The 14,756-nt window shown below is 42.9% G+C and overlaps 1 protein-coding gene across 1 annotated transcript in view; it reads right to left on the reverse strand.

Annotated features, from left to right (window-relative positions):
• Nucleotides 1–590: 590 nt before the first annotated feature.
• LOC126267699 (juvenile hormone acid O-methyltransferase-like) overlaps nt 591–14,756 on the reverse strand; it is a 61,064-nt gene continuing 46,898 nt past the window's right edge. The window contains exon 4 of the mRNA XM_049973001.1: nt 591–772. Coding sequence (XP_049828958.1) covers nt 591–772 — 182 coding nt within the window. The remainder of the gene's footprint in view (nt 773–14,756) is intronic.

A 14,756-nucleotide genomic window follows, 5' to 3' on the forward strand; every position in this document is an offset into this window, starting at 1 on the left:
GCACAGTTACACTGTATATGGAACACCATACAGATTCAGTCACATCAGTAGTGTTGTCGTGCACTCTTGAACACAATTGGTAAACATGCAGTTTGGGAGACAAGTGGGCATTAATCCTGAATTGCAGTGAAGAGGCTACTATTATCAGTTGTCAAGTTGACAAACTAACGCTATAGTAGCATAGTGTGGTGAGTCCTTTAAGATACTATCAGGATGATTCTTTACACAGTGTCACAGCCAGTTTGCAGCCCAAGTTTGTGCTCCCTCTCTAATAATATCTAATGTAGACCATGCATTCAACTCCTATCAACCATTATTCATACCTACCGTGTTTTGTGTATATCATTTGGATTACAATTGAAACTTCTGGTGTTCAGAACAACAGCCCAATTATTGTTCCCACAGTTTCTACTCAGATAATAGTAATAATAATAATAATAATAATAATAGTAATAATAATAATAAATATTAAGTATGCTTGGATTTGTAACAGCACAGAAAGTCCAGCTGTGCTTCAAAGTACGAGGAAATCAGAGCAGAATATGAGCCTTGCGAACCACTGGACACCGCGACTTCAAAGGCCAGCAGGCTCAGCTCTTGATTGCGTGGGCGACCACTGCACTGTAGGAGTGGGAATAGACCGTACCATTAGGCAGGCTGTAAGCACGTATCATGCCGGTCCTGTAAGCCTCTGTAACACAGTCCTGCATGAAGGCCTTCTGCAGCTGCTGCGGAATCCTGCCGATGAAAGGGTTTATTGCATTCACTGTATCTGCAACACACAAAACAATGCGGTCTGCAACTAACATCACGTGTAGCGTGAGCCACATATTAGGCTAATGCTTAAGTCCGTAATGTTTTTGAAAAATGTCACGCCACTCTCTCAATTTAACAACGATGTCAGTCCAATTTAGGGCATGATCACTGCTGTATCGGCGACCGGAACGGTCGTGGGGTAGTAGTGACGGAAACGCGGCGGGACCCGGGGAGCGACCCGCGAACAACAACACATTGGAAGAGGAAAGACACGACCAACAGAGGACGTTACGACACAACAAGAACAGACAACAGAGTAACGAACCAAACAAGACAACCACGTCCACTGGAACAGAAACACGAAAGTCAATACGCTGTCTGAGGTGATATGATCTGATACGCACGCGATGTTAGACTGCTGGCGGAGTTTTTTTTCCTTTATTGATTTTCAATCAATTTTGTGGGCTGGCAGTAGCTTAGTACGCTGCTCTACAGCCTACAGACGTTTTTTATAAACGGAAGAACAAAAGAAACAAGAAAAACAGTCGATAAAACAGTGACTTAAAGTGTAAAATGGCGGAAGAATCCGGAAAGCTAAAAAAGAAAGCAAAGAGGTTGGCAATGTTAATAAAATACACAGGAATCAGACAAGTAACATAGTAGACACACAATTAAAAAAACATGGCGACAGTCTGGTTTCTGTTCACAAGAGATAAAAAAATCACACCCAGCGACAGTATGATGGCAGTTCGCAACACTACCCAAAAGACACACAACACGGAACACTCACTGTAAAACACTGCACAAAGATGGCGGTACAAAGATGACACTTCCAAGACAAGGGCAGACGGGGGGAGGGGTACCTGGAGGAGGGGGAAAAACAAGGAGGCAGGACAGGAAAAAAACGAAAAAAGGGGGGAACCAAGGAGGGAGAGGACTCATAAGGGGAGGGAGGGGCATAGCAGACGCGAGACGGAATGAGAAAAGGCAGAGGAGGAAAATTCAAAAGGACTCGGGGGAGAGAAGGGGGCAGAGAGAGGGGAGGTGGGGAAAAAAGAGGATGGAAGGGGGGGAGAGGGAGCCCGGGAAAAGGACAGAGTAAAGGAGAGGGAGCTGGCGGAGCGCGAGGTAGGAACTTAACTATGCTATCGGGAGCGCCGCTATTGGCCGCGGGGACCACATGTTCCACTGTGATGCCCTCAAACTAAAAGCAGCCCTGGAGGCATGCACCGCCACAGCTTACAGAGCTGCAGAGACCGCTATGGGTCTTCAACATCCATGACGTCTGGCGGCGGTACCAGATCCTTCCCCCCGGAAACTTGCAATTGGAAACGCCCCGGACAGTGCCGAGGTGGGCGGCAGTGGGAAGAGGAGCCGGGCTCATCAACCGCGATAGGCGGGGAGGAAGGGACACCAGAGGTATCCATGACAGCCGATACAGAGTCCACGGCAGGGGAGGGAGCCAGTGAGCCACCCAAATGTGGAGACGGCCAGCGGAAGGCCTGTGGGGAAACAGCCACCGGAGGCTGGGATGATGACTCAACGACCACGTCCATACCAGAAGGAGGTTGGGAAACAGACGGCAGCGCGAGTCCTGAGGCAGCACAAGGGTGGAGCTGATTATGATGGCGGCACTCCAATCCTTTCGACATCACACGTCGCCCATGGGCCGCAACAACCGTCGCGGATGTCCAACCCACCTTGCGCCTGTGCTCGTGGGCCCAGACAGCTATGCTAGGGGCATACCGCTGCGAGGGCCGGTATTGGGAGCGGGAGGAGGACGGCATCAGCAAATGGAGCAGGGTCAGTTGCTGACGCCCATCAAGGAGCTCTGCCGGAGTGCATCCGTCAATGGGCGTAGTGCGATAGGTGCTCAAAAAGAGGGTGAGGGCTGACATGGTTGGGAATGTGTCAACCGCCTTAGTCAATTGGTGTTTAAAAGTGTGGACAAGCCTCTTCTCTGTGCCATTAAACGCAGTGTGGAAAGGGGCGCTATGCGTATGTTTGATACCGTTGGCCTGATACAAGCATGGAAGGAGAACGGTGTGAATTGGGGACTATTATCAGAGTCCAATGTGTGCGCCAGTCCCTCGATGGCGAGAACCTGGGGCAGGGCCATCATGAGTGTAGAATTCGTGGTGGTGGATGCCATTCAGACAACATACGGGTATTTGGAGTAGACATCAACGATGAGTAACCACATGGACCCTAAAAACAGGCCCGCAAAATCGATATGGATGAGATCCCAGGGCCAGCTAGGCACAGGCCAGGGTGCAAACGACTGAGGGGGGTGCTCGCCTGGTGACGCGCACAGACAGTATACCCACTGACCAGGCACTCAATATCGCCATCGATTCCAGGCCAATAAACATGCCGGTGAGCCAAAACTTTCATATGGGACATATCCCTGTGCCTGCGGTGTAACGAACTGAGCACCCAAAACCATAATTCCGGAGGGATGACCACCCGGTCGGCATCCGACTCCATGGCCAACAAAAGGACATCATCAACCACGGAGAGCCTATGGGGCAGGTGGCGCCAAGGGATAAAATCGAACTGCATCCAACGAGTAACATAGGACGGCCACCCGTGGACCACGCAGTTGACAAGCTGCAGCAAGACAGGGTCGCGACAGATAGCCGCCGCAACATCAGCAGCCATAGTAGGAAGACTGTCGAGCGCATTCTGGCAGGCGGAATTAATGTGAAAGCAGAGGATCTCCTGTTGGTCAAAGGCAGGATCGGTACCTTCTAAGAGATGTGGCAAAGCGTCCACATTAGCATGCTGGGCGGTGAGCTTATACCAGACGGCGTAAGCATAATTACGTAAAAACAATGCCCAGCGCTGGAGACGTTGATCTGTCCACTCGGGAAGGTGAGAGTGGGGCCCAAAAATTGTAACCAAGGGTTTATGGTTCATCAGGAGGGTGAACTTTGCCCCAAATAAATAGGTGTAAAATTTTTGGATGGTGAACACAATCGCCAGGGCATCCTTTTCAATCTGGGAGTAGTTCCGTTGTGCTGGGGACTATGTCTTAGATGTATAAGCGATGGACTGTTCGGAGTCATCAGCATCCCAGTGCACGAGGATGGCCCCAATGCCGTATGATACACATCAGCTGCCACAACCAAGGGGCAGTCCGGAGAGAAGGGAGTAAGGCAATGGGTGGAATTCAGCATTGACTTTAAACGGAGAAAATCTTGGTCACAGGACCAAACAAAAGATGCCCCTTTGCAACGCAAGTGATTGAGGGGTTGAGCAATGGGGGCAGCCTGTGGCAAGAACTTTAAGTAATAAGTAACCTTGCCCAAGAACACCTGCAGTTCTGATTAGTCCTTGGGACGAGGAAGGGCCTCAATGAGCACGACATTATTACCTGAAGAGCGAATGCTATCTTTGCTAAGCCAGTGGCCTAAGTATTCCACTTCCGGTTGAAAAAAACAACACTTGTCCAGTTGACAGCAGAGACCAGTAGACTGCAGATCATGAAATAAGGCTCTGAGGTTTTGCAAATGTTCCTGGCGGGAACACCCGGTAACTAAGATGTCATCCAGATAATTCACACATGCAGGGATGGGCGCAGGGATAGGCTGTGTAAGCTGCTCCAGGAATTGCTGGAAAATGGCTCGCACCGAAGAGACACCAAAGGGAAGGCGCTTGTACTTATACAATCCGAAAGGCGTTTTAATAACCATGATGTTCTGAGATTCGGCAGTCAAGGGCAACTGGTGGTATGCCACAGCCAGGTCGATCTTGGAAAAATACTCACCTTGTCGGGGACTGGGGTAAGTGTCAATGAGGGACTGAGCATTGACAAAAAGGGCCACACCACCCGCAAGATTTAGCGTGAGACTTTTTCGGGTCTCTGTTACGTCAGGGACCACCCCCCAGCCCATGTTAAAAGTTGGAGCCCTCCAGAAAAACAGTATAGATCTTACGATACCACAAAAAGGGCCACACCAGCTGCAGTTTTAGAGTGAGACTTTCTCGCATCTCTGATACGTCAAGGACCCCCCCCCCCCCCCCAGCCCATGTTAAAAGATAGAGTCCTCCAGAAGAACAGTATAGATCTTACGATAACGCTAAAAGGACCACACCAGCTGCAAGTTTTAGCGTGAGACCTATTCGCGGCTCTGTTACGTTGCAAACTTTAAAAACATTGCCCCACCACGAAAAATATAACGTTTCTCATTGGATACACAGAATTTTTGCAGGCGGAGCATAAGGTTAACATTGAAACCCTGATTGGTCAGATGAAAACACAGCCAGATATTTTTTTTAAACCAACTTCGGTAAATGGTAGTAAGGAGAAGTTAGGAGAAGTTAGTTAGTTTCGAGACGGCAAGCTGGATGGCTGCTGCGCCGGCCGCCGCCCCCTGACGAACACCAACAAGGTAATGAACGCACGCGATGCCGCATAACAGCGCATAAAGCTTCACTCATAACTGCAGAAGTCTCATCTGTTACACCGCTTTTTTGCGTAATACTAGTGTCGATCGTCAATTAAAGCTCATGGTGTTCACATTTTCCACTTGAAGTAAAGATCTGAAACGCGATGATTCTTCTGTTATATAGTTATTGAGAAGCCACATCAGCCACTGTAATTTACGACAAGTTAGATAACTAATTAAAGATAATTGAGGGTCACTGTGGACCATTTTGATAGTTTTCTCTTTTGTGAAACTTAATTTAAACCTAGATTATAGATGTGATATGGCATAGGTCATCCTTCGATCCTTTGTAGAACTTGGAAACCCATTCAAGGAATATTCGTTCACATTTTTGTTGAACGCAGTTGGTTTTTACCATCCTGTATTAAAACACTTCCTTTTATCAATAGTGCAATTTATAAACAATGTTTTGTGAGTAGAATAAAATTTCCAATGGTAAACTTAACTGCTTTTTCGACGTTATTTTACCAGCTAACTAAAAATAGGAATGCCTTGAACCCCTTCCACTAAATTTAGTTAGTATTAAGATTCTTTTACAGGGAGTGCAGTGGAGCTGACGCTGAGATCATTAAGTATTTGGTTATATCATCGCTAGTCTCACTGAACTCTTCTGAATTCTACATGTCATGTGTGATCTGGCGTCTCCTTACCAGCAACAGGTCCCAGGTTCAAAATAGTCAATTCCCTAAAAAACACGCTCAGAGCGTCGTTGCGCGAAAGTGGTAGGGAGACACGATATAGAACAAACAGACACCACTATAAATGTTTAGAAAATGGCGACCCTGCCAGGATGGTAAAATACCATGATTGAAGGTCGACCACATGCCTAACTAGGTCAGAAAAACATCCTGCTGAAAAATTTTCGTAGTAAAAAAATTTTTTTCTTAAGTTATACATAGTCGAAAATAGTAGCTGCAGCGATAGTTAGTGAGAAAGTATTCAACAAATAGTGAGACATTGTAGCAGAGGCAATAGCATAATTAAGTTATGAATTTTAATATTGTTAGAATTAAGTTTTCTCTCGAATGCACAGGTGGCGGATACATCGTTGACAAGTTGGTTCTGACCCAACAAGTAAGTGAATAAATTGTCAGTCTTGGTAGTGTCAAGTCGTGTGAACAAAAAGTTTATGAAACGCGTGAGATCGTATGAGCGCACGTTGACGCGAAGTAGGGCGGGTGAATTGCTTTTAAAACACAAAATAAAGGATTCCGAAAGATTAACAATGGCAGATCGAGACCTTGACCGAATTGAGGTAGAGACCCAGCATGAAAATGGACAGAGAATAGAGGACAGTACAACTGACGATGCAGTATCGCGAGAAATAGGACAGATAACGCACCATAACGAGGATAATGTACGCCAAGGCACAGAAAACCTAGGTCAGCATACGACAGAGGAACAGGAAAGTAGTGAGACAGGCGATGAAGATTCTAACTTGCGTCTTGAATACGTAGAACCCATAGTACAAGTAATCAGAGCTCCCTTACCACAGAGTACAAGGAATGCGAGCAGAAACGTGTCACGGCACAGTTCAATGCAACCGGTTGCCAACCAGCAATTGGGCGAAAACACAGAGCGTAGGACGTCGGAACAAAACGCAATAGGACCCACCAATCTGGCAGAATTATTGCAATTAATTACGGAAACCATGACAGCGCAAAATAAAGAAATTGCGACCCAAATTAAAATTTAGAATGCAGAAATGGCGAAACAAAATGCAGAAACCACGAGACAAATGCGTTCGATTAAAGAACAAAACCAAAAAATTCAGTTACACCTAAGTCATATTGAATACAAGGCAAAAGAATCTCGAGAAGTGATAGGAAACTTAATAACAGGTTACAATCAATGGAGAACAGACATTGACAAGGTACAAGCGGACGTACAAACATAGCGTAATGACACCCAGGACGAGATCAAAACATTACGTAACAACACCCAGGGAGAAGTGAAGAAACTAAAGAAACAGATAAACGTAATTACTAGACAAGCAGCAGGTACAACGCGTGAGATTGTTGAAAACAGTGTGTTACACGAACGTATCACAAAAGCAGCGCTGAAAAGATATGATAACCTCATTGTCAAAATAGAAGCGCAAACGAAGCGACAATTTCAGAAATTGCGAAGAGAATTGTGCAAACCACTGAAGAGCGTAGTGAACAGGATCGAACAAGCACTGAGTCTGCAACCACATCCGTATCTGTAACAGCACAGGAAAAACATACAATTAACGAAGATATTACGCATTTGCGATTCCAATCACAATCAGACAGCCTGCACAGCAACAAACACGTTTCGAAATTCTTGATGAACAAACGTCATCACAAACACATGCAGAAACACAAATGTATGTTTCAAGACAGTTTGTATCGTGCAATGAAGCAGCAAGGTTATCCAGACAAGATACCCAACCGATACGTGACAATGGAAAGCCAGGTCGCGAAGAGTACAGTGCAATGCATTCGGCTACACGTTCACAACCGATGGAAGAAAATTATTGCGTACCACTCCAACGATACTACGAAAGGGTAGGCGAAAGTTACGGTGGACAATATCCAATGGATCTACCACATCCGGAAAGAACAACGGAAGAAATGATCACAAACAAAAGTGGCGAAGAATCGCGAATTTCATATGGAACTATGATGAAGTACGACAACGATCATTTCCTCACAGTCAGAAAATTTCAACAGTTTCGAGAAGGAAACTCATTACATCCACGAACTTTTATTGATCAATTCCGAGTAGGATTACGAGACCACTGGACACTAGCACACAAATTAGACTTGATATGTGCACACATGTCAGGAACAGTCGCAGAAACCATGCAGAATGTTGCAGCGACATGCTGATCGTACGAAGATTTCAGAGAGAAGTTTCTCTCACGATATTGGTCCAGCGAAGCACAGAACAGAGTGAAGTACGAATTATTACAGAACCCATATTTAGAAAATTCAGGAGAGAAGAATCCCGTGAAACATTCTGAATTAATGGCAAAGAAAAATCAATGCTTTGATGTGACCGAGAGCAGATTAAATTATGCGCGATGAAGCTACCACTGAAATACCAGCAATCATTAGTAGGTCGCGGAGGCAATGACGTCGAAGCATTTAATGGTATTCTAAGAGAACTAGAGTACATATTTTCGGAAGATGACGAAAGAAAAAGACGAAAGCAAAAAGCAGTGGAATCCACAAGACACAGTACGAAGAAACAATAATTACGAACCACGTGATAACTTTGCACCAAGAAACTGCAATAGATTTAGAAGAGAATATGGCAATAAGTATAATTCACCCAGGAACGGCAACAACTATTACAAAGGGAATACCGACAACTGGAACGGGTTCTGGAGAACCAATAGACCGACAAATTATCAACCAAGAAACCACTATCAACAAGCTGAACAAGGAAAGCGAATACAGATAGAAGACGTGGAGGTAAGACCACCAAACCCTGATAAACGTTCGAATTGACAGCTAAGTGCCCATGCCAAAGAGAATGACACACTGACCCAGGACAATTGCAGCATCTTGAAAAGAGAAATCAAAATTTTATCACGAGAAGAGAAGACGGAAGAAAGAAATCCGCAGGGACCAGATGAAAACGAAGACAAGAAAATAACAATATTGTGTTGGGACGAAATTAATTGGGAGAGTACTGATGAGGAAGATGAATTACCAGAGGCATGCACAATGAATGTAGGAGGAAAGGACGAAGTAATGAATATTGCAGAGCTATTTCAGATGGAAACCAGGGAAAGCGAATTCAGTGAGGATAATTCGCAGTCGACAGAAGTTGGAAATAAGTTACAAGTGGTTACACAACCCAACGTATATAATGAAGGAAGTAATGAAGCGATAATTAGAGCATTTAGATGCGATTATGTGGAAGTAGCGAAGAAGAAGGAGGAGATAGACGAGGGTGAGGAAAAAGTAGAGGATGTAGAAGAAAGTGTAAATGAAGGAAGAAATAGAGAAGAGGAAATAAAAGAGAGACAAGTAGCAGTCGAAGCTTATCCTACAGAAAGTTCGAATTCACAAGGGAAATTCCTAAAAAGACTCATGTATGATTCAGTGGAGGATTCGTTCATGCAAGAGGAAGAAGAACAGAACCAACCCTTTCAAATTCAACCAATTGTGAAGGCCATGGTAAAGCGTATCCCAGTCAATATTGTAATTGATAGCGGAAGTGAACTGACTGCGATCTCAGAAAATTTATTCATGCAGTGTAAAGCCAATGAGGAATTGCCAGTTCTGAAAACTCGTAAGATTAAAGTAAGAGGTTCTATTAGAAACAATGCTGCGGAAGTTACGAGACAAACAAGGTTAACTCTTTCGTGCCAAGGTCAAACGATCGAAGGCAACTTCGTGATTATACCTAAACTAACTGTAGATTTGATTATAGGTGCAGATTTTTTAAATGAGAGACGAGCGATAACAGATATGGGGAAAGGTAGCGTGACATTCGGGAATGTCACACTTCTCTTTGAGCAAAAGCTAAAATTAGAAGAAACACCAGTTATAAATAAACAATTAAGAGTGATGCGAGATAAAGAGGATGAAGAATTAGAATGGTATGCACAAAAGAAGGAAACACCTCAACTCATGTTAGAAGTCCATAAAGAAATCGACGAAAAATTGCAAGAACTTCAAGGTATTTCGGAACACAGTAAAAGAGAATTAGAAGGTATTTTACGAGATAAAGCAGAGGTATTTTTACCTAAGACTGGCAGTATTAAACACTTTCAGTTCAAATTTGAAGATTAATTTTATTACTGGTAAATAATCAGCATAATATTTCAAGATTATGTTGCAGATAAGATCGTCAGGAGAAAGAAGAATTAAGAGAGAGGAAGGTGGGAAAAAGAAAGTAGTTTCAACAAAAACAAAAACAAATATAACATCAATAGTACAATAGATTAAGGTGAAGGAATAAAGCGTAGATAGTCTAACAGCATGAAATACTAAAATGCTATACACCACGACACTACACAAAAATAAAACACGAATTTGAGGATTCTTGAGTAGACGTTAAGACTCCAAATGCTTTAGAATTGTAACATGGAAAGGGCACCGAAATTTGTAAAGCTTTTTAAGAAGGAGTGAAACAAGTGGGTACTAGACATATGTTAGATGATTATAAGTGAAACTTTTCTAAGAACCATTTTAAAAACTCCAGCAAGGAAGAGATGCGACGACCCACAAGTTGCAACGTGAGAAGTATCAAGAAAGATAGGACGTAATTAGCAAGACACGATTCCTACAAGGGAGAAGAGTCGAGAGAAGGGAAAGGACAGTGAGACCAACAAAGGGCCCATGTAAATCTACTGCTGAAGGGACCGGTGCAGGGGCTGACCAGCGAACAAGCGACTTTCACCGCTCGTAAACCCCAGGACGCCCCCAACTCAGCAGAGCGAGCAAAAAACGGCCCGACGAGAAGACCGCTTGGGCAAGCCACCACTGGCAAAAAATATGTGTAAAAGTCACACTAGCGCTATTAAACAGCACGCTGATGCACGAAACTGAAGAAGAACTTCCACAATGACACGCCCAAACAATTTATCAAACTGTTACTAGTAGGAGAACTTCAAAGCGACTAGTTATAAATAAATATTTCCATATCCTGCCCAGAGAAGAACCAAGAAGCAAGTAAGAAGCGGAGAAAAAGCAGGAAGAACAGAAGTTGAAGATCCACAAGATTGAGACAAAGAAAGAAGATGGGTGAAGAATAGACGACATACCTTCCCAAATCCCTGTCCTATTATAAACTAGTCGTCTGCGAAGTATTACAACGAAAAGCGACCGCTTTCAGCGACACATAACGATGACTTTCACGCATACAAACCCAGTAAACCACAAGGTTCTGCACTCACAGCTCCATTCCATTATGGAACTACCACAACAGCAACACACACTTGCAAAACCAACAAGGAACGACGAACGAAGCTGTACATCAAATACTTGCCCATATCCATGTCACTCAAGTCCATCACCTTCGTGCAAAAACATTCGCCAACCTCATGCTTAAACATTCATAGGATTGTGTGAAAGTGTGAAATCAAATTATGTGATGTAGGAATTGTGCAAAAGAAACGTGTGAAAAAATAAATAAGTTAATCACACCAGACAACTAATAAGCTACAAAATAACAGTCAATGACTATGGACTTACGTAAAAAATAGACTATCGATAAAAATACGTCATTAGTTCTGAAATGGACAGTATATAAAGAACAAAAGTAAGGCATAATAAACACTAAAACAATATACCACTTATTTTCTCCTCATAAAAATAAAAGAATAACTATATTTTAATTATTTTCTCCTTATAAAAACAAAAAATAAAAAAATTATCTTGTTGAATGTTTTCCCTTTTTTTAACATTTGTACCATTTGTTAGGATAATATCTCAATACTTGTGTATGTACATTTCTTTGTCAAAGCAATTCTTGGAAATAATTCTTATTTGTTAGTGTAACAATGTTGAAATGAGTGTCTAGAAACAAAAACATTTTACTTGTACATGATATTTAGAAAATGCGTTAGGAATAGATTTTACTTAATTACTACATTTATAAAAACCATATTTCTAAGAAAATCGATTTGAAAGACTCCCCACTTTCGATAACAAACTTCTTAAAAAACAGACTTCACACTTAAATAAAGAAAGAAAATAATTAAAAATTAATAATTGCATAAAAATATTCTTCTCTTGTCAATTTAAATTATAATAAGGAACAATATAAAAATATAAATTAGTAGTACAGACTACCATAGAACAGAATAACGTGGCTGAACAGTATGCAACAAAATTTAGATCAATTAGAAAATTTTTGACTGCCTTAGACAACGATTCAATCATTGCCTAAATTAAGTGCAAAAATTAAGTTCGAAGGGTGGTGATGTGTAAGGTGTCAGGCAATTCCAACACCTTCCATGAAAACCCCAACATGATAAGCAAATCCAGTAGTATGTCACATAGCTCCGAATAAATCGTGACATTAAATTAACCAAAGTAATACAAGTAACGAGTGAGTAAATGGAATACCACAGACTAACACAAGAATGCCTAAATGCATGTCATACCTTCCCATCGTGAGACAGACGCAGTTCCGAGGGGAGAAACAAGAACAGAAGCCGAGACCAGAACCGTGTTAAGCTAGAAGGCCCTACGGTAAGGGATGGACTGGACACCCACGTCGCCAGCTAACCACTAGGAAAATGCCGGCTGAAAGTTTTAGCGTGAGGCTTTTTCGCGTCTCTGTTACGTCAAGGACCCACCCCCGCCCCCCCCCCCCCCCCCCCCCAGCCAATGTTAAAAGCTAGAGCCCTCCAGAAAAACAGTATAGATCTTACAATAACACAAAAAAGGCCACACCACCCGCAAGTTTTAGTGTGAGACTTTTTCGCGTGTGTCTGTTACGTCAAGGAGCACCCCCCAGCCCATGTTAAAAGCTATAGCCCTCCAGAAAAGCAGTATAGATCTTACGATAACACAATGAGGGCCACAGCACCTGCAAGTCTTAGCGTCAGACTTTTTCGCGTCTCTGTTACGTCAAGGACCACCCCCAGCCCATGTTAAAAGCTAGATCCCTCCAGCAGAACAGTATAGATCTTACGATAACGCTAAAAGGACCACAACAGCTGCCAGTTTTATCGTGAGACCTATTCGCAGCTCTGTTACCCACCACGAAAAGTATAACGTTTTTCATTGGATAGACAGAATTTTTGCAGGCGGAGCTTAAGGTTAACATTGAAACCCTGATTGGTCAGATGAAAACACAGCCAGATATTTTTTTAAACCAACTTCGGTAAATGGTGGTAAGGAGAAGTTAGGAGAAGTTAGTTAGTTCCGAGACGGCAAGCTGGATGGCTGCTGCGCCGGCCGCCGCCCCCTGACGAACACCAACAAGGTAATGAACGCACGCGATGCCGCATAACAGCGCATAAAGCTTCACTCATAACTGCAGAAGTCTCATCTGTTACACCGCCTTTTTGCGTAATACTAGTGTCGATCGTGAATTAAAGCTCATGGTGTTCACATTTGCCACTTGAAGTAAAGATCTGAAACGCGATGATTTTTCTGTTATATAGTTATTGAGAAGCCACATCAGCCACTGTAATTTACGACAAGTTAGATAACTAATTAAAGATAATTGAGGGTCACTGTGGACCATTTTGATAGTTTTCTCTTTTGTGAAACTTAATTTAAACCTAGATTATAGATGTGATATGGCATAGGTCACCCTTCAATCCATTGTAGAACTTGGAAGCCCATTCACGGAATATTCATTCACATTTTTGTTGAACGCAGTTGGTTTTTACCATCCTGTATTAAAACACTTCCTTTTATCAATAGTGCAATTTATAAACAATGTTTTGTGAGTAGAATAAAATTTCCAATGGTAAACTTAACTGCTTTTTCGACGTTATTTTACCAGCTAACTAAGAATAGGAAAGCCTTGAACCCCTCCCACTAAATTTAGTTAGAATTAAGATTCTTTTACACGGAGTGCAGTGGAGCTGACGCTGAAATCCTTAAGCATTTGGTTATATCATCGCTAGTCTCACTGAACTCTTCTGAACTCTACATGTCATGTGTGGTCTGGCGTCTCCTTACCAGCAACAGGTCCCAGGTTCAAAATAGCCAATTCCCTAAAAAACACGCTCAGAGCGTCGTTGCGCGAAAGTGGTAGGGAGACACGATATAGAACAGACACCACCTAGAATGTTAGACCCTCACTCGCGTTTCGTCCACTATCTATCACCTGATGGACCGTGTCAATGCGTAGTCTTACCCAGACGCACGGGTAACATCACAGCCCAGCACCCTGTGATCCACTTACTAGATAACCAATATGTTGACGGAGGTGACAGTAGAACTTTCGGTCTGGTCACCACGTTGGTGCGGGCGTGGAGGGGCTCCATCTCTGAGGTAAACAAAGTCAGACTGCGTTGTAAAAGGGATTAATTCGAGGGATAATTCGTATAGTTTTCATCCCATTGTGTGCTTTGCCTATGAAACACCATTCGTTATGTGACTTTTTGTGTAATACTTATCAGCTAGTTGTAGTTACTCATCGTTTTAAAAAAAAGGTTTCATTATTGTGTAATCTTGAATACGCCGCAGTTCTCATTCATACTCCTTCTAATATCCACTAATTTTATTTTATTGTGATGGTACATGAGTAGCTTCTATCACAAACACATTTCTGGTTAAAGCGAGCTACGGCTTACAATTGGCGTCCCTTGGCCAGGATCTCGAATCATGGCACTTTTTTTTTTTTTTCAAAGTCAGACTATGGTGCGCTGAGAACATTTAGACTCGGATTTGCCTTTATGCGTTGTATCTCAGCAATTTGTGGTATGTTGTAGTCATTTTATTGCATTATATGTATTGTTTGTGTCCTGTTCTTTTTTCTTTTTTTTTATTTGTTTCTCATTGCCTCTCGTCAGCAACATATCTGACGTTGCGCCGTTGCTAACAGCGTTTTGCATGTTTTTGTGGTAGAAATGTGATTATGGAGATGTGTACGATATTTTAG

The sequence above is a fragment of the Schistocerca gregaria genome, chromosome 4, assembly GCF_023897955.1.
Source record: "Schistocerca gregaria isolate iqSchGreg1 chromosome 4, iqSchGreg1.2, whole genome shotgun sequence".
Lineage (NCBI taxonomy): Eukaryota > Metazoa > Arthropoda > Insecta > Orthoptera > Acrididae > Schistocerca > Schistocerca gregaria.